The sequence below is a fragment of the Polyodon spathula genome, chromosome 18 (genome assembly GCF_017654505.1).
Source record: "Polyodon spathula isolate WHYD16114869_AA chromosome 18, ASM1765450v1, whole genome shotgun sequence".
Lineage (NCBI taxonomy): Eukaryota > Metazoa > Chordata > Actinopteri > Acipenseriformes > Polyodontidae > Polyodon > Polyodon spathula.
The window spans coordinates 2,616,718-2,637,700 of NC_054551.1; the positions used below are offsets into that span (position 1 = coordinate 2,616,718).

General features: G+C 39.4%; 1 protein-coding gene across 1 annotated transcript in view; it reads right to left on the bottom strand.

The window, feature by feature from the left end:
- Positions 1 to 20,983, bottom strand: part of sdk1a (sidekick cell adhesion molecule 1a) — a 249,518-nt gene that overhangs the window by 34,559 nt on the left and 193,976 nt on the right. The window contains exons 14-23 of the mRNA XM_041277684.1: positions 19,978 to 20,114; positions 17,807 to 17,954; positions 14,397 to 14,537; positions 12,598 to 12,779; positions 8,464 to 8,579; positions 6,350 to 6,545; positions 5,471 to 5,569; positions 3,609 to 3,800; positions 2,219 to 2,340; positions 498 to 607 (exon numbers count right to left, since the gene is read on the bottom strand). Of these exons, the coding sequence (XP_041133618.1) occupies positions 498 to 607; positions 2,219 to 2,340; positions 3,609 to 3,800; positions 5,471 to 5,569; positions 6,350 to 6,545; positions 8,464 to 8,579; positions 12,598 to 12,779; positions 14,397 to 14,537; positions 17,807 to 17,954; positions 19,978 to 20,114 (1,443 nt within the window). The remainder of the gene's footprint in view (positions 1 to 497; positions 608 to 2,218; positions 2,341 to 3,608; positions 3,801 to 5,470; positions 5,570 to 6,349; positions 6,546 to 8,463; positions 8,580 to 12,597; positions 12,780 to 14,396; positions 14,538 to 17,806; positions 17,955 to 19,977; positions 20,115 to 20,983) is intronic.

The window sequence follows — 20,983 nt, forward strand, 5'->3', positions numbered from 1 at the left end:
GTAAACAGCATAACACTATATTTTTCAGAACCCATCTACTTACTCTTTAAGGCTTTTTTAAAATTTTATTGAGACTTAAAAATTTTACCTCACCTCTCTCAAGTTATTGACAAAAAATAACCTGAACGAGGTGCTTGCACACAGTCTCCACAGTCAACAAATTCTTAACCCTATAAACAGCTCAAATGAATGAATATGCTAATGAATGATAACTGTTGCTTTTAAATCCCCAGCGAACCCTGACACTATCTCTCTGCTTCTCAGATGACTAGCTATTTGCAGTTTATCAGCAGGGGATTGCAATTTGCTCCAAGCCACAGTTTAAAAAAAAAAAAAAACCCTATATCCCTAAAATCCCTAAAAAAAAAAAAGGAGCATATCTAAAGAAAGTGTTTACAAACATAGCATCAAGCCCTGCGTTCACATTGCTGATAAAGATCAAACCCAAGCCATCTGACTGTGCTGCCTGCTTTCAGGAGCGTTCGTGTTCGTCTCACCTGTAGTAGGTGAAAGGGGTGAGGTTGGGTATCTCCAGCACTTGGGGGTCTGGGTCATTCTCCTTCTCATACAGAACGCGCCACTCTTCATCATCGCCGATCCCCCCAACCTGTTGCGTGAAAAAGCAAAAGTCAATTCCCAAACAAAATCAAAACGTCTCCAACTACACTTGTTTGAGATTTCTTCTTAATGTTTTTTTTTTTTTTTAAATCACACCAGTGGCACAATGCAAGTGCCAGTCTGTTAAACAGAGCAGTGAATTGTGAATCCAAGCAGCAGTAAACAGTAAACTTACAAATGGAGCTGGTACCATAAAAATAGTCTATAAGTCGCATTGGTGTATAAGTTGCCCTCGTGTATAAGTCCCCCCCCCCCCACCTTTGAGACAACAATATCAGGAAAAGGCCTATAGGTCACACCGGTGTAAAAATCGCTCCCCCCTTTTTAGGACCTTGTAAAATACCTAGAAAATAGACTTATACAAAGGTTTTTACATTAATTCTGTGATTGTAAATTCAGAGCTGTGCCACTACAATATAACACCAACCTTGAACCAAAAGGAGAATCTGGAATCTTAAAAAAATGTGCTGACTTTCCAAATTTCCACTGAATGGGGGACAGTACTTGTTCTTTATTAAAAATGTTGCTTTTATTTTTGTTTACTTAAGGTAATGCTTATGTTTTGACAGTATTTAATGAACAGGTAACGCCGCATTGAGACAATGCAATGATTGACTGAGCTTCTGTAACCACAGGGTCTCTTTTGGGCTCCCATTTGTATGATACAGAAAAGTTAACCGCACCCCCCCCCCCCCCCCCCCCCCCCCCCCCCCCCCCCCCCCCCCCCCCCGAATTGCGCTGCCTTCCAAACATCAAACTCAATTTATGCTGCAATACAGAACTGTTGCCCAGTAACCCTAAAGGCTATCTAAGCCAATTTCAGAAATAAATCAATTCAACTGTAGCCATGTAAAATCAGTGTAGAGCAAGCAATCTTCCTATTAAAGTGTCTGCAAATGTTCCTGGGCATTAGGCATTAGCTAACAGATTTACTGGTTAGCAGCTATTTGCTTTTGATTAAAGCAGAACTGATAAGAAAAAAAAATGTCTCTGTAAATTTCAGCTATTTTTAAAATTATGGTCTTAAGACTTCTTGAAGCATTTTCAACCCCAGGTCCTGTACTATATTTATGTAAAAAAAAAAGAAATTCTAACAATCCCTTTGATCTTGGATTCATGTTTTACATAAAACATTTGACAAAAGTTCAAGTTTCCATGTCTAATTTCACTCAAAAAACCTACCACGTAACACTGCACAAACTAAAAATAAACTCGACTCAATACGGTGAACTGGATAGTTTAGCTAATGAGTTTTAAGCTGAAGAAACTGTTATAGGGATATGCCATCAGCGAGCAATGATATGCAGACATTATAGCTTTGCTAATTCAAATTGGCTACTCTCCTGTCTTGTTATCACATAGTTGATTGAGATTCTTAATTAAAACATTAAGAAACTTGCTAATCGTGCAATGAGTTTGGCAGCCTTGTCTACAGATCGTGATAATTGTTCATTGCCTCTTGCAATGGGCTCACCTCAGTCCAGGCCATAGCTTTTTTATTTTGTTCCCTCTTGCAAAGGAGTTAAGGCACATCTATAAAAGTTACAATAACCACATTTTTAAATCAAATAAGATAATGCGTATACAGTAATTCACAAACCTGCCCCTCAACAACCCATTTTGAGATGGAGGTTTTCCCATTATCGCCTGCGCGGAACTTCAAGGTGGCAGAGCGAGGGCTGATGTTGGAGATAATAAGGTTGGACGGAGCACCAGGGAGTTCTAAAATAAAAAAAAAATGCACATATACATCGACAACTCCCCTTCTATTAAAAGTTTCAATAGAAATCAGAAATTCACAATGTCCTAGCCTAATTGCACTGCGGAATGGTCACTGTTGCATCTCTGTCCCAAGTCTCACCAGCAAGCCTTGCACACTTTCTTCTCCCTGCTTTTCGGATGAGTTACAAATTGTACTTTAAATCAACAGGGATAACGGCATGTGTTTGGCTCCTAGCCACAGTCGTGCATACAACATTCTGCAGAGACAAGCACTGCGCCTTTGAGAGAGTTTAAATTAACACATGGCTGAGCAAAAACAGAGATTTATCAGCTTCCACAAAGACAATGTCAGCTTAAAATATCATTATTCTAATTCATGCAGATCCACGCACAAAGCTGTAGGACCTTGACCTGGACCAAATGCAGGCCAACTCAAATGCACTGAAGGGAGAAGAGATTTCAGGTTGATCGAGATTTGGATCAATTCTGAGGATCCTCTGTAGCATAACAAATAGAAAGAAAACTGTGAAACACGAAACACTGATGGCTGCTCTAATACATTCTAATACAGTGAAGCGCATACCACTTGCACAAGTACCTTTTTGTTTTATTATCCTTTAAAAATCTAATCCTGCAGTCTACAGAGCAACCTATATGGGTCTAGATCTTAGGAACTTGGGTGCCCATCAAATCATTAAGGTCTCAAGTCTTTTGGATTGGCTGATCGAGTCTTGTCCGTAAGGCAATAATTAATGATTTACTTCAAAGTAGTTTGTGTTTTTCTGAACTCTTTTTCAATGAATAAAAAACAACTTGATATCAGGAAACTGTTCTAGACAGCTGGTGGCACCTTCAGCCTCGAACAGGATATGAAACTTATTCATACAAAAAAGACTTTAAATAACCCAACCCAAATAAAATTTATTTAAATTTTTTTTAGCTCTAGAGTCTGACGTCTCCATATTTTCCAGGTCACTGCAGTGTGCCCTTATAAATTTTTACCACAGTAAAAACACGACAAAGTGCAATAAAGCACAGTGAAAGCATGGTAAAGCATTGGTAAGCATTGTAAAGACCAGCATGGCACGGTAAAACATATTAATTAACATGGTAAATGCATAGCTTAACCATGGGAAAAGCATGGTAAAACTGCAAAAACACAATGCAAAAATAGCAGAGTAAACTTTTCTAAGGATGTACGTGCAGTAGGTTTCAGATTAACCCTCAGTAACGCTGTCTACTCTGTTGAGCTGGCATGCTGCTCTTACCTGGTGGGACTCCAGAGGAGATGGCTGAGGAGGTGACCACACCCATCCCAGCGGCTGTCAGCGCCGCCACCTCGATGGTGTAGGTGGTGAGGGAGGTGAGCCCTGTGACCTTGTACTCCAGAGTGCTGTTGGGCAGAGTGTGGGTCACTCGGGTGGCATTCCTACCATACACCTCCCACGTGACAAGATAACCTGAAAGCGAGGAGGCACGGACCGGTCAGGTGCAATTTGAATTTGTGCGATTGTAAGTTTATAATGGTCAGGCGCAATTGGCTATTGTAAGTTTATAATGGTCAGGCGCAATTGGCTATTGTAAGTTTATAATGGTCAGGCGCAATTGGCTATTGTAAGTTTATAATGGTCAGGCGCAATTGGCTACTGTTAGTTTATAATGGTCAGGTGCATTTTGCTCTTGTAAGCTTATAATGGTCGGGTGCACTTTTCTATTGTGCAACTGTAAGTTTATCTTTTAAAACTACTGTACATTTACTCTACATCTTGGTTCCAATTCATAGATTTTTAAGGACTGTTTTAAGGAATGTTTTTTTTCAGTACTGATCATTTTGATTAATTATATGAAGTTAACTGTAATCGCAATTTATATAACATTTTCTCAACTGCTTGAGAGAGGGTTAGAATTTCGTTTTCACTTTTAAAAGCACCGTTTAACCTGAGACGATGTTTACAAACCCTTTTTTTGTAACAGGAATGGGAACTAAAAGCCTAGTGAATTCAGGTGTATATAACTTGAATTAAGGGGCATTTTGAACACAGCTCAATAAGGGAATGTCGAAAATCTAGGCCTAGGTGTCATGTTCTCTCCAGTTAGATGAGTCTTCAGCATAACTCATTGCCCTGTGCCTTAGGGTCTAACAGAGACTAATAGCCAACCAAGGTCTTGTTTAATTTGGTGTTTATCTGGAATATTTTCCCTCGAAGTCAGCAGTGTTTTCCAATCACAGACTGTCCTTTTACATTGAGACACTCATACATCAAAGTTTGTACCGAAAGACCCAGGAAGAAGCGAGGATACTGAACTTTCAAAAAAGAAAACAATGTAGTTTACGAGCTGCTAACGATGGATACTGTTGAAAACATTTTTACATTTAATCTGTATCCAAACTGATTTGTTTGTGTTACTTTGGGTATTTCAATGCTTGACAGTTGTCTGTTTCTTTACTTGCTTTGAAAAAAAAAAAAAAAAAAAAAAAGGTGAGCAGGTAACCTATTTAAAAACGTGAGCAGGTAACCAATTTAAAAACGTGATCAGGTAACCTATTTAAAAACGTGAGCAGGTAACCTATTTAATTTGGTTGCATTTCATTTTCTAGCTGTTAGTGTCTGATTAATTGTTTCCTAGTGGAAACGTCTAAACAGAGCTGTGTGCTGTATAAGAGTGCCAATACCTGAAATAGCTTTTTGAAAACCTACCTGTGTATAACCACTTTTCATGTTCAATCATTTAAAAGCAGGTGTTCAATTCTGGGCCAGAAAATGCAATGTATCCTCACGAATGGTAAAACTGAAACACAGAGTAGCTCTCTGCAATCCACTCCAAAGTAAAACAGCAAATAAATACATTGCTGATTGGGATCGCTCAGAGTGGAGATGTATCTCCCTTTCAGTCTCTGTGTGTATAAGTGTGCCATGTTACGTTTCCTATCTATGTATCCATTTTACAATGGATATTTTTTTTTTTTTTTTGCAGGGCAATTTCTCAAAACACACAGATTTCACACAAGCAGATTTAAAATTTCAAAAAAGGGGGTAGTAAAATACAGAGTATTTTGGAGCAGACATGGCTTTAGGAAATTAAGTTCAGGTTTTGCGAGGGTCCAGATTTCTAAAAATTGGGGCTTTACCTGTAATAATCCCATTCTTCTCCTGTGGCTCCTGCCAGCTGACCCTCAATGACATGTCTAGTATCTCAGTGAAGCTCAGGTGCCCCACCGCTCCAGGCTCTGGGACAGAGAGAGAGAGAGAGAGAGAGAGAGAGAGAGAGAGAGAGAGAGAGAGAGAGAGAGAGAGGGAGGAGAGGACAGATCAGCGAGCAGCAAAACAATACCAATTATTGCACACTGCTGTCAGGCCTTTGCAAAAAAAAAAAAACTGTCAGTAAAAAAAAAAACAGTCATAAACCCCCTTACTAATAAAATATTAATAAATTAATATTATATAATATAATATAATATATATATATATATATATATATATATATATATATATATATATATATATATATATATATATATATATATATATATATATATATATATATATATTTATATATGTTTTTCATATTTTAGCTTCATTGCATTTGGTTCATTAACAGTGATTTGCGCTGTCAGGAGGCATATCTGTAGAGGTGGAGTTACATTACCTTACTGCTGATTCCTCCCTTCGATTGTTAAAGAGCAGGTGAACGGAGCTATAACACAGCTGACTCCAGCTGGCTGCTCGATGCCAGTTAAAGGCTGGCAGTAGCACATGCCGTGCAGAACCTGCATTGTAAAATCACAGGGCTTCATATTCCTTCTGGACATGGCTAGAGATTTTAACTTCTTGCACTGCGGGTTGCTAATACAGCAGTACTGATAATATTCCACCCCAGCTGTTTCATGTGGTTGCGCTAAGGTATTTTCTCTCTGATCCATTCACCCTGCCAGTGCATTGCAAGCAACGTCAATGGCCTGTCAATGCTCTGGAAAAATAAATATATAAGGTATTTCTCCAGTACTTACTGTCCTCGAATGTCTGTACTAACTGTGGTGAACTGCTTGGCCCATCTCCTGGGGTAGTAAAACACAGTACAGAAGTGAGATACCAGGTAAATTTCTTCAGCCCGGTGATGTATCCAAGGTGACGGGTTCCGTGGAAATCTGGGGTGATGGTTACTATGGTAACAGTTTCAGGCGAATCTTCTGGCCAAGCTAGTAGCTGGAGAGGATAAATGTTTGCAGGTATCAATAAATAAATGAATTCCATAAACATTATAAAATAAAAGTAACAGCACACTTGTAGGTTTTGACGGGTTAAACAGGATTAGTCCAACAAATGAAGATGAAACAAATCTCTGCTTTGACATACTTTTATTAGCTGTTTCTGCCAGCTCTGGATGGAACTGAAAAATTAATTTTATTAAAAAAGAAAAAAAAAAAAAAAAAAAAAAAAAGATGGTATTAAATAGAAATAAAAACTTTTTTCATCATGATGACCATTCCCCTTAGAAACTGCTAAAAAAAAAAAAAAGACGATTATTTTCAGCTAAACAGCAGCATGGCATTGTCGTGGGCTTTCGTTGTAGGATGCACTGTGCAGCTGTCAGAAGACATTTCAGCATTTCTGCAGATCCATTCACAGCCTGTCACATTTTTCCCTTTTGGGCAGTACTTTAGGAACAACAAAGGATGTTGATGTGGGATAAAGGATGGAAGCACATGGACAGATGCTGTACTGTAGACCAGCTGCTACTGGTCAATGACCCAGTGCTGGAGCCAACACTGCCCCGCAGCATGAAACACAGACATAGGCAATGTAAGCACGACATTTTTCAGTACTTCTCAGTGCTGGTCTATTAGATAACTTATTTAGCTGTATACAGTATGTATTTGTAAATGCACTACCAGCTTGCATTTATACAATGATAAAGCAAATTAAAAAGGACTCCAATATACTTGATTTATAAATAAATCACTGATACTTATATGGTAACAGAAATTAAACATAAATTAGGACTCCCGAATGGCGCATCTGGCAAAGGTGCTCCGCGTGATATGCCCTATAGCCTGAACGTCACCGGTTCAAGTCCAAGCTATTCCATTGCCAACCATGGACAATGGCGCACAATTGGCCAAGCGCTGCGCAAGGGAGGGTGGTGCCTGCGGGCTCGCCTGTAAGCTGCCCAGAGCTGCATTGTCCAACGCTGTAGCTCCGAGGTGGCTACATGGTAAGTCTGCAGTGTGAAAAGAAGCGGTCGGCTGACACTCTTCGAGGACAGCATGTGTTAGTCTTCGTCGCTCCAGAGTCAGCACAGGGGCGGTAGAGGTAAGCCGAGGATTAAATAATAACTGAATATTCTAAATTGGGAGAAATTAATAGGAGACTACTAAATTAAAAAAAAGAAACACATATTAGGTTACCAAAACTGAAAACAATGCCAATGTCACTTAAGTGTATTGAAACTTTAATTTAGCCTTGAAGTGCCTGTGCATGCAACTTCAATTTACTCTTGCAGGACCCAATACTTCATGTGTCAGAGTTTCCAAGGTTACCTTAAGCATGTCAAGCAGACACAGTTGATGCTGTGTCTCCTGTTTTATCTGTTTGGATGTTCCTGACAGTGGAATGACCTGAAGTGGAACCTCTTGACAGCTCATCTCAAAAGCTTAGCAGTGCAGGACTAGGCCAGTGCTGTATCTGACCGCGAGATCTCTACAAAAGCCTGTACACTACAGGAACTCTCTACAGGACGCTAATGATCCAGCATTGAGTTATGGGGGAACATCATCTCACAGAAGAAGATGTCCGACAGATGGTCTTGCTTACATCAGGGAAATTGTTTCTGTGTTGTCTTATTGCATCAATAGGTATTCAGCTTTGTGCTGGGGGCAATTATGCCAATTCCTGTTCTAAATAAACTGTTCTGTTCTCAATCGTCACAAGCCGTGAAATGAGGGCAGCAAAATAGCTTCACGTCAATTCTGCAAAAAAACCTTCAGACAGAACAAACCAAAATGGAAACTCAGGGTCCTGGAAAGGCATCTTTTAAATTGGTATACATCTTTCTGATTACGTGTTATTAATAAGAATGTCAGATATTATAATAAGATATTGTTAACGGGAAAGACCAGCTTACCTTGTAACCCTGATTGATTCCGTTAATGAATTGCTGAGGTGGAGGATTCCAGGTGAACTCGACGGTGGTAGAGGTCAGGGCCTTGGTCGCGACGCTTTGCGGTGGAGCTGTGGGCACTAAAAAAAGTACCATGGAAAAATATTAATATTAATAATCTTGAAAGCACCGTAACTCAATGAATCTTCCCATTTACATAAGGTACAGCTGTCAAAGGCTAACAGCTTCCTCTGTTTGTAAAACTGCAGTTTTGAAATGACAGCTCGATGCTATGATATGTGCAGAAGAGGTAGCATCAGGCTTCTGTCACAGGTACGATTCTGTTACAGACAGCTGGAGACTGACAGCTTCCACTAATGGAGTCACAGTCCAGACTGCAATGCAAAACACAGTTCAGGAGGAGACTCACGCTCTGTTTGTGCCAGGCTGTACATAAACCTACAAAGCTTCTTTACCAAATACAGCAAAGAGATTGGATATGACTTCAAGTCACATTCAGGGTTAAACTGAACCCCAAAACTCTTCCATCAAATGTAACTGTAAATCCACACACACACACCTTTCCTTTCCTTGAACATCAAGGAGCTGAGGTGTTGTGGCTACTATTTACAGCAGTAGGTTGATACCTCAGGTTCACCAAGACCCAAAATTGGAATAGTTTAACCTTATTTTTAAGCAACTAGGGGGTAAGGTAATTACACCAGGAGACTTATTGGGTGGTAGTAAGGCTGAGCGATTCACATGTTAATTATTCAGGACAGCTCAACTAACGTGTCACATCTCCTTCACAAGAGTGCCACCTTGATTGACAGCTGCGTAATCATGAGCCTTGGAGTCAAAGAGTAACGAGACTGCAGAGCTGGACTTTGGAACCAGGTCTCCGAGCTCTCGCTTCTCAGCTCTAATCATTAACCACAGATTGACACAGAAAAAGATGGAAAAGGTATGTTATTTTTTTTTAACTCACTGTATTGAAATGCAGAGCGCATATTCATTCTTACGGTAAAGCATTGGCAGATGGGTGAAGGGGTGACAGGGAGCATCTTTTTACCGTGCTGACGTTAAGCCTCAAAACTTCAAGTGGACCGATAAGAAAGGTTTCCAAAGTAACATTGACGGAATGCAAGGCTGGATTAGTGGAAGCTGCAGCACCTCAATTGGAGGAGAGCAGATTGCGGTGATAAATCCAAACAGTTTTTTCTTCCACTGCCAGTTCAGCGGCTGTAAGCATCAGAGGGCTGGGGTCTGGCCAGTCTACAATACAGTTGCAGGCTTATATCTTAACCACGTTTATTGGATTTGGCACTTGACACTGGGAACTTCAATATGTTTTCAGCGGGTTGAAAGGTTGTCTGTGCACAAAGGTTTATAGATTGTCATGCAGTGGATTTTCAGGGCATAATCCACAACACAAAAACATTTCAAAAGCTCTAATGTGCCCTGCTTAAGGCCAAGCAATAGGTGGGATTACTGAATGCATACAGTGCGTGTCTATACACACACACACACACACACACACACATTTTAGGAAAAATCTTTTGCAGCAAAAGTTTTGCTATTGTGGATGAGGAAAAAAAGTTTAGATGAAGAAAAAAATTGATTAGAATAGAATTTTTTTTTTTTGTGAAAAACTCCAAAAATGCTAATTCAAAAGTATTCATATCCTTTGATGCTATGATAGTATTGTCTACAAGGTGTTAGAAATTTCAATACAATAATGCAGAACCTGATTCTAGAAAAGCCTAGAAAATGTTGGATTGTAGGTGAACATTCTTAGAGAGTATGAAAGGGTTAGACATAGGATGGTTACAGTCATTACCAATAAGTCAATATGGGAAAAAGTAAGGAGCTATCTGAAGACCTTAGGCAGAAAATTATTTATTGTCATCAAGCTGGAGAAGGATTCAAGATTTCCAAACATCTGAGTTTCCCAATTTTAACTATTTTTTCTATTATCAAAAAGTACAAAACTCATGGTGATGTCATAACGCTCCCTCGGTCTGGAAGAAAGAAGGTTCTTTCACCAAGAATAAGTAGAAGAATTGTGAGGAAGGTTAATAATAATCCGAGATTGATTGTCAAAGATATTCAAAGTGAACTGGCTGCAAGTGGGACTGGGGTTTCCATTTCAACCACAGGGCGAGTATTGCATGGTGAAAGTTTCGGTAGTTGCAGGCCAAGGAAAAAGCCACTCTTAGGAAAACATCACAAGGACAATCGTTTAAAGTTTGCAAAACGGCATTTGAATGCTAGATGTGAGTTCTGGTCAAAGGTTTTGTGGAGTGATGAAACAAGAAAAAACAAATAAAGAAAAAAAACTGTTTGGTCACGCCGATAGTCGTTACGTTTGGAGAAAGTCTGGTGAGGTGTACAAAGAAAAGAACACCATACCTACTATCAAGCATGGAGGTGGTAATATCCTTCTATAGGGCTGTTTTGCCTCTAATGACACAGGAAATTTAGTTCCAGTGCATAGTGAAATGGATTCCATAGCATACCAAAAGAAACTGGCCAATCACCTGAAACCCTCCGCTACAAAACTTGGTTTAAAAAGCACAACTGGATGTTCCAACACGTCAATAATCCAAAGCACACATCAACATCTACTTCAGAATGGTTAAAGAAGAATACAATCAAGGTCTTGGAATAGCCTAGTCAAAGTCCCAAACTAAATCTGATTGAGAATCTTTGGTATGAGTTGAAGGCTGTGCGCATGAAAAGTCCTCAGAATTTGAATGAAATGGAACAATTTTGTGTGGAAGAATGGTCAAAAATCACTTAAGAATCATGCCAAAAGCTCATTGACAAATATCCTGATTGTTTAAAATAGGTTATTATTGCTAAAGGTGCATCAATTAGCTATTAATTGAATTTTCCTTGTCAGGGTATGAATACTTTTGAATTAGCATTTTTGGAGTTTTGCAAAAAAAAATTGCCTTTCCTGTAACTTTTTTATTCCTCATCCACAAAAGCAAAACTTTTGCTACAAATGATTTTTCCATGTAATTATTTGTTTGCAGAATTTCCAAAAATTATACTTTCTTAATTATTCAAACATTATTATTTCCATTGGGGCATGAAAACATGTTTACATTTTCCTGCTACATAATTCCTTCGTTCCTGCCACCGCTGGTACTACAATAGATTCAGTATTGTCGGTTTTCAGTATAGAGTCGCTGGGCCAGAACCCCTTGTAGGTCAATTAAAATAAATGCATTGATTTGTCTTTACTGTACAGTCCAAATCAATCCAGTCTTATCAGGCATGGCTGGTTATGTGTCCTGTCTTGTAGTGATTCAGAAATTACGATTGCCTTGGATATAGCAAGTACCTTCAACTGCATCATTTACGCACTTTCACATAAAGCAAATTACATAAATTAATGGTCTCAATTCACAGATGCCCCATCGTCAATAAAATGGCTGTTCTTAAAAATAATACTTTTAATGGCCCTGCAAAAACCTCTCAGCTGTTTTTATAGCCTTCCCTTTACAGCAGAACAGTTTGACATTTGGAAATGCACAGATTCATTGGAACTGTTGTTGGATTGAAACCACCAGTCTGAGGCTTGTTAGTGCAGTGCACCCTGCAAGATTATTGCTTTGAATTATACAGGTACAAAAAAACCCAACAAGCCAGCATTCTACAGATTCAGAAATATAGAGGCGCATGACGAAGATTGAGTATAGTTATCAAAATCAATTCAGCCAAAAGAAAGTATTATTTAGCATTCATTTCTGTGCGAACATGAACTGCACTACTAGTTTTTCAAGCAAATATGAGCATTTCCCTTGATGCTCCAAGGAGGGAAATAAGACTCCCATTGCATAGCAGTTTGATCCATTCTTGGTTTTACTATTAGTTTAAGAAGACACACCTGAACAGTATACCTATACAATGCAGCTGGTAGCAAAACCTGGAAGTAGTTAAACTGCTATGTAATAGGAGTCATTTTTTCCTTATGGTATTGTGATTTGATGAATACCACACGCTCACTGTTTTAATGCCATATTTTAGTTTGCATACTCCAGTTCAATGATATTGCCTGGTATGTTTATGTTTTTACTTGGTTTAGAAAATCAAAAGCAATCTAATACAATTCTCCATCCAAAACATCAAGCGATTTCAATCACTGACCTCCCTGAAGAGTGTATGCTGTAACAGGAAGGCTGAACATCCCTAGCCCGGCTCCAGTGTAAGCAGCCACCTGGATTTCATACTGCGTCCAGATGATGAGGTCCCTCACCAGGCAGTAGTTAATCTCAGGGCTGGTGATGTTCTTCAGCTGGTACTCGCCGGGAAGGCCAGCAAGCCGATACCTACAATTAAAAGAGTTAAAATCCTAAACTGCATCTTCAGACACAACAAATACATTTTAACTCACCTAGTTATAACTGGCATCCACTTCAACGCACGTAAATAAGATTTACAAGGCTCGAAGACAATTATAACATCTTTGAAACATCAGATGAAAATGTACCTGTACAGTAGCTGTCTGATAAAAAATGTGTTTGTGGAACTGTTAAATTCATAGGCATAGTTCCCTTGTACTGAGTGTTTTAAAACAGTAAATCATCCTGGTCCTCTATATGCATTTAAGTAATATTCAATAGACCTGGTCTATGTGTACAGTAACTCCATGTAGCTTTGGTGCTGATCTACAGACATCCTGGCAGGCTAGCCTATGGTGGAAGTGGTGGGTTCCTCAACTTCAGTAATCTTAGTGGGTGGGGGGGGGTAGTCTAGTACTGCACAGCTCCACCAGTGTCTGCAGGCACAGTGTGGGTTTGTCATGCTTCCACATCCTCTCCCAACAACTATCCGATTATTTTACTTTTCTTTTGGGGCTTTTTCTACTTCTTATTGCAAACACTCACTGAGCTATATACATATATAAACAGGCTGTTTAATGAAGTATTCTCTCAGAAACTGTGTCTTCAGAAGATTTGAAGTGTCCCAGACACAAATTAGAGGAGACTGGCACACAAAGATGTTTTCTGCTTTAGTACCTTTGGGAATCAGGGAGTGTTTTCACTACGTCTAGCCCATGGCAAGCTTTGAAACCACTGCTTTTGTTCTCAAGCAATGTGGATCTGGATCCTCTGACAATATTTGCATAGCCCAGAGCACCGAGCCACTTCAACTGCCTTACAAGAAAAGCAGGATGTGTTAGATGGAACTCTGGGATGGGAATCATCCACTTATTTTTTTTGTTTTCATTTATTCTTAAAATGTGGAAGCAGCTGCTTGTCATGGAGAGATTTCTGTCAGTCTCAGAAAAAGGGAAGCAGCACTACATTGTTCTCGGGTTTGGGTGTGTGTGTGTGTAGGATGATAAAACCAGCCCTCATTTTATGGCAAAGAAAACTTCTGGGGAGCAATAGAAAATAATAATAATAATTTCTGTTACAATATATTACCCAGCTCTTTCATATTTGAATACCAGTTTTATAATTAATACTTTTTTTATTATTAGTTATGGATCAAATGAAAATTAAATGTTCACCAAAAAATGTTTCTATTGTATTATCTGGACTGAATAACAAATTCTTCCTGCCCCTGTTCTCTGTTCCAGTTTGCTCCCACCATTCAATTTCTCAGAAAGTGAGAAACAGCTGCTGGTTTGATAACCTTGTGTTTATGAAGCTCCCCACTCAAGCATTCCAAAAATGTATCTCTTGGCTTAATTAGCAGATAATTTGAGCCTATAGCAGAAGAGCTAAAATCAGGCACCTGTTGCATCAAACCACAGACATTCATTTTCATCTCCCAAAATAAAAAAAGAGAATAAGGCTCAGCAAATGGCCCAGAAATTAAATGCACTCCTCTATTAGAAAATGGTATCAAATAAAGAGAGGCCAGCTTGAGAGAACAACAGTAAAAGAAACATCAGGAGCACTGTACTGCACCCTTCATGCCGGTACTGTATTACTTACCTAAGCATGTATCCTCTGAGCACCCCATTGAGTTCTGGTTCTGGAGGGGGCTGCCACTGGACCATTATGGACTGGTTGGTACGCCCACTGGCAACAATGTTTTTTGGTGGGGCGCTTGGAGGTTCTTCTAGCAGCATCAACCTAAAAGGTACCATAAAATACCCAGCTACAGCATCATGACATATTCAAACCTCTGTCACGGTTGGTGCACGGGTAATACTGTACAAGGGCTATTACATCATTAAGCTGCTCAATTGGTTAGTGGTAACAAACAGGAGCAAACATTAAAAGAGCATTGTTTTTTTCTATATTACAGTACTGTATTTGTCATCGCTACATCCCATTTACTGTACAAATCACTGATCTTAGCATTGTAAACGGCTGAGCAAGATGGCCCAGTATTGACTCAGATTGCACAGTACATAGGAATCGACAGCTTTCTACTGCGTGTAAAGTGCTGTAGTTTACATGACTGAAGGTGTATTGTGGAAAAAGTTCAGCCACCTAAAGCAGACAAATAATGACGGTAAAAGCACAGTGACAGGAGATCACATTGGTATATATATTCAGTGGAACTGCCACAGCAGTCTGTCTGACTAACAAGGAACACTAATGTACAGTCACTCCCTTTAAGGCACACATTTATCACAGTGTCAAAGGGGTCCTGGGGTTATTTGGGATTTATAACCAATAAGTGTCTTCTTAAATCTGTGCTCATTCATTATTCCTTGCTGAGAGTGCTTTACTTAATTAATGCCTTCAATTCCAAACAATACGGAGCATTACTTTCGTATTACAGTGTAAATCTTCCCCGCTGACTTTCTTACGCGTTACCACAACCTCAAATTTGATCGACGGACGTGCATGGTCTGTTTTACCACTCCCAATTCCCCAAAGCAGAAATCAAACTTAAAACCTACCACTGTTCACATGCGGGAAACTTTGGAGTGAATGGGTCAGTTCATATAAAACTCACCTATCATCATTAGTTATAGCACAGAATTATTACAATAACTATAGCTTTATTTACCTGCTATCAACCTTCTATAAGAAACGGTGATGGTGTTTATTTCTGAAATAACGTTTTTAGCTTGGGGCAATGAGTGTTGTAGCATGTGTCCTTTATTAAAGATGCTGTCTGTTTCTCAGGTTGCGATTTCTTTTAAAGAAAAAAAGGCTAAGTGCTGTGACCCGTCTCTGACATGTTCAGTCCCTATTGGTTTGGATGAGATGAGAACAGTATAAGAAACCTCTTTCCTTCCTGATCAATGAGGAACATTTTGGCTGCTGGTGCCAATTTTGCATATTCCCAGAGTGAACTCAAATGGTGTCTGAATGTATTTCTTTGTGGTTTTCTTGAATTAGCTGGTATTCTTTTCAGTTGTTTACATCTTACAAAAAGAACATATTCATGAACAGAAAACCAATCCTTTGCGCTGGAGAGCAAAACAATGTTCTCTCCTGTTCCTCACTGAGGTATTGAATGACTAAGTTTCCAAGCAGGCAGCGACTGAATTAAATTGCAGTTTCAATAAAAGGGTTGCTTGTATAGATCGCACCTTTGTAGGTTTTTTTTCTGATTTTGTTTTTAAGTAAACATTTCTACATTAGGTCAGGCAACATGTGCTTGTATCTCTTCTTTCTTTCTTTCTTTCTTTCTTTCTTTCTTTCTTTCTTTCTTTCTTGTTTAAGCTTTTTATCTGTCAACACAGTTTTACTGAAAGGTCAGACACACTACAGAAGTTTTTGTTTCCATACAGAGCACTGTAGCAACCAGTTTCACAGACAGCGGGTTTCTGACAGTAAAGATAAATATTAAAAAAGGGGGGTCAAGTAATGCTTTGCGACATGAATTTAGGCTTTGTTTTCCACATGGAACATAACTACTGTCAAACACCTGTTTTAAAAAGCATAAATATCTCTTGTTTGCCAATACATGTTTGAAATACGTCCATATGTCTTAATACACTGTATATTCATCTGCCTCCTGGCCTCAACTGCACCTCTGGCTGCTGGCCAACCTAAAAGATGCATTTATTCCCCAGAATTTAATGTCAGTACTTTCTTACTACTAGTTCTGTACTTTGGTGCTTCTCAAATTGCAGTACAGAATTCAGTGATTTTCATAATGTGCACCATTTTATCAATCCTAGAAGAATCTATGAATGTGCTATGATAATAATATTCCATATGCAGTGAGAGAGCTGATTCCATGCTATTAGACAAGATATTTCTCCAATAAATGTCGTTAAGTAGGGTTATCCAAGCAATGAAGGAACAGAGTATGTTACATCTGTATGTTTATTTAAATTTGGTTTGACAACCAAAGTGAAGTTTAGAAGCAAGGTTTAATAATTTTGATGAACATAAATTGCATTTTCTGAGAAAATTAATGCCACGTGCTTCTATCCCCCAGCAAAACAATACTGCTACAATAACAGCTGCTCAAAAAACACAGCTAACCACCACAACATAACATGCACTGTCTGACATCCTGACTGATGCTCAGTCATTCAGAAAGATAAAAAAACAAGCTTAATAAATGAAAAGCTCAATATAACAATAATAATATAATATAATAATATTTATTTTTATACAGCGCCTTTCATAGTGGACCACCGTCACAAAGCGCTTTACAAGATACAATACTAGGGTGTGTGAACTATGCATCAGCTGCAGAGTCACTTACAACGTCTCACCCGAAATATACTGCATGCAGGACCATTAGCTTGCTTTCTTCTGTTTAAAGTACATAGCATAAACCGTGACTCGTTCACCCTCGGATTCATTTCACAATATTCTATATGGAACAGGATAAGCTTTAGTAACATATTTTGTTATAAACGTCAGCACATTTACTGGGTTAGCAAACATTTAGTCGAGTGCGAGAGAAAGCTTTGACCCCATTAGGATCCGGCAACACTCTGCTGGTTCAAGAGAGGAGTGACAAGTTATTATTAGGAGCTGACTGACCTCACACCACCAGCCATCAGACACACACGCACACACACTTTTAGAAAGAAAAAGTCTTGCTGGATTTTCTGTGCCACTGTAACACAGTTTCAATTAATGTGAATTTTGCATAGTGCACCACCCCAAATGTTCTCTACACAATACAAAATACAGAGTGTGATGTACTACAGTACATTTCATAATAGACAATGCATACCTATATCTGTCAATTACTGCAACACAATTTGACTAAACTGATAAGGATTACCATTACTGTACACAAAGTACGTCACTAAAAGTAAATAAATGTATGGCGGAAGGCAAGTATAAACAGCTTTCTATTTATGTTAACAATATTTTGTTTTTCTCTGCCTGACGAGACAATCGCATGAACTGAATGCCTTGATATTCCCAGCCAATACATGATATGCAACATAAAACAAGCAGTGCTTACATACCTATTGGTCTCTGTGCTATACTGCCCCTTTCCCACCTGGTTCACAGCACAGACCCGGAACTGGTAGGTACGCGCTGGGGTTAACCCTGTCACAACTGCCCTTGAGGTATCAGCCTGCACTTTGGGCAAATTCACCTTCCACGGGGAGTCTGAAATGAGAATGAAAAATGAAGAGAAAACAAATATCGCAGAGAAAAAGGTGTGCTTTATTAGTATGGTCAATTATCATAACGCAAGGTAACTACATTACTTAAAGCATGCATTATTACTACCTAAAGTTGCTGTATAATATGTATTTTGCTGGATTTTATCAGGGCATAGAGACCAGCATGGCTGTAAGTGGGTATAACTATGTTTTAAATGTTGGACATACGCCTGCAAAATGCTGGGCATTTCCATTGAAAAATAGTTTCAGTAATAAAATGTTATGTAACCAAAAGCCCTTTACATTAAAGTATTTAGCTTCCAAATGGACCCCTCAAGTCTACATCATGACAGTACATATCCAGCGGATGCAGTTTTTACCGAGACTTTGGCTCATTATTAAGTGATTGATAACAATAACCAGCCTCGTATTTATCACTGGTTAACTTTTTGATCACAGTGTGCGAGTGCTTCAGTCCCCTAGACATAGCAGCATGGTCTTGTTACATTCCACTGATTGCATTCCACTTACTTTCAATCAACGTGTGTGTGTGTGTGTGTGTGTGTGTGTGTGTGTGTGTGTGTGTGTGTGTGTGTGATAAATTTGAATACATGGCATCGATCAATACAGTTATTCACTATATAATGGTGCCAAACTGGACTGGGAGGGACTGTGTAAAGCAAGGGTCAGAAATTCACTGTCTATTGCACACAAATTTTGTTAGACCATAAGAAGAACATAAGAAACTTTACAAACGAGAGGCCATTCAGCCTATCTTGCTCGTTTAGTTGTTAGTAGCTTAGCAGTCACTTTTTTCAGAGTTTAAAAAGTACTTGAATTTACAATAATAATAATAATAATACGTTTGTATTTTCGCAAATCAGAAATCAATGGATAAATATTACTCAAGAATTTGTAGACAATGAAATCTAAAGCCTGTATTAAAACAAAATTATAGAGGCACTATGGCCATTGTCATGCAATAGCTACATGGACACAATACAGCTGTTTCATGTCTATGCATATATAGGTATTTTAACTCTGATTTAATTTAGTTGAATGTGCAGGATGTAACAGCAGAAAGGGTTAAGGTTAACATTTCCCTGTGTCTGCTTGGTAGCAGTCAGTCTGCTCTGAGGTGTAATACCTGTGCTGGTACTTGTCAGGTTTACACAGAAGGAAATATGCTTTAAGTTCTGCTTATAAGCAGCTTAATGTAGCATTCATCTCCACAGTCTATTAATCTCACTGTCACCTCAGGGCTTGGCTCTGTTTATATGCTGCGTCTGTAGAATACTTTATTTATTCATTCTCTCTCTCGATGCACGGTAAGTGATCTGGCTGTAATGTGAGATTGAGCTGAAAGCTGCATGCATCCTTTATGGAAAAGAAAAAGGTGTGATCAATAAGGGAGGTGTGTGTGTGTGTGTGGGTTGTAAGGCAGGCACTCTGACACAGCTACGCAGGAGAGAAGGAAATCAAACCCGGAGCCTGGCATCCTTTTCGGTCAAGTGAAGGGGCTTGTGTGCTTTCTGCTGGCCGACACCATCAATAAACTTTGAGGTCTGTTCCCAGTGGCTATGGGGCAGACTAATTTGCCATTTATAAAATTCATTCCCACTGACTATGAGGAGCAAGCAAGTCCTTGGCATCTAACATGCATCTCCCTATTTCAAACTTTACAGACCTATTTTAACAACAACACATACTTAGTTCACACAATTAAGCATGCTGGTCTATGAGACAGGTGCTTCAGCCCCACAACCCTCAAAACTGAGCTTTATGAATGAGAAATTCTTCTCTGTTTACAATCCAGCTAAAATGTACTCTGTAGAAATAAAGCAGGACAAAAAATGCTCAAGTTATCGAGAAAAAGAATCCGACGCAACTAAAATATTCCTGTGGTTCAGATGATCATTTTTCTCAGAGCGCTTTGTGATTTGACAGCATGGAGTGCACTATTTGATTACATTCACAGAGGAGCAGTAAGAGGATGGTTCATATTTGCTGAAGGGTGTTTAACTTACTGTTTTCAGACAGCTCGACCACATAGTAGAGGAGGGGGCTGTTTCCATCAAAGGGAGGCACCCAGGAGAGGACCACACTGCGACTATCAGAGACGTTCAAGCTCGTCTGAAGGTTCCGAGGGGAGTGGGGGAGTTCACTGGAACACAAGAGCAACAGAGAAGCATCAGTACCACACTCGCACTGACAGAGAAGCATCAATACCACACTCACACTGACAGAGAAGCATCATCAATACCACACTACCACTGACAGAGAAGCATCAATACCACACTCGCACTGACAGAGAAGCATCATCAATACCACACTCACACTGACAGAGAAGCATCAATACCACACTTGCACTGACAGAGAAGCATCATCAATACCACACTCGCACTAACAGAGAAGCATCATCAATACCACACTCGCACTGACAGAGAAGCATTAATACCACACTCACACTAACAGAGAAGCATCATCAATACCACACTCGCACTGACAGAGAAGCATCAATACCACACTCACACTGACAAAGAAGCATCATCAATACCACACTCACACTGACAGAGAAGCATCAATACCACACTCGCACTGACAGAGAAGCATCATCAATACCACACTCACACTGACAGAGAAGCATCAATACCACACTCGCACTGACAGAGAAGCATCAATACCACACTCACACTGACAGAGAAGCATCAATACCACACTCAGAGAAGCACTGACAGAGAAGCATCAATACCACACTCACACTGACAGAGAAGCATCATCAATACCACACTCGCACTGACAGAGAAGCATCATCAATACCACACTCACACTGACAGAGAAGCATCAATACCACACTCACACTGACAGAGAAGCATCATCAATACCACACTCGCACTAACAGAGAAGCATCATCAATACCACACTCGCACTGACAGAGAAGCATTAATACCACACTCGCACTGACAGAGAAGCATCATCAATGCCACACTCACACTGACAGAGAAGCATCAATACCACACTTGCACTGACAGA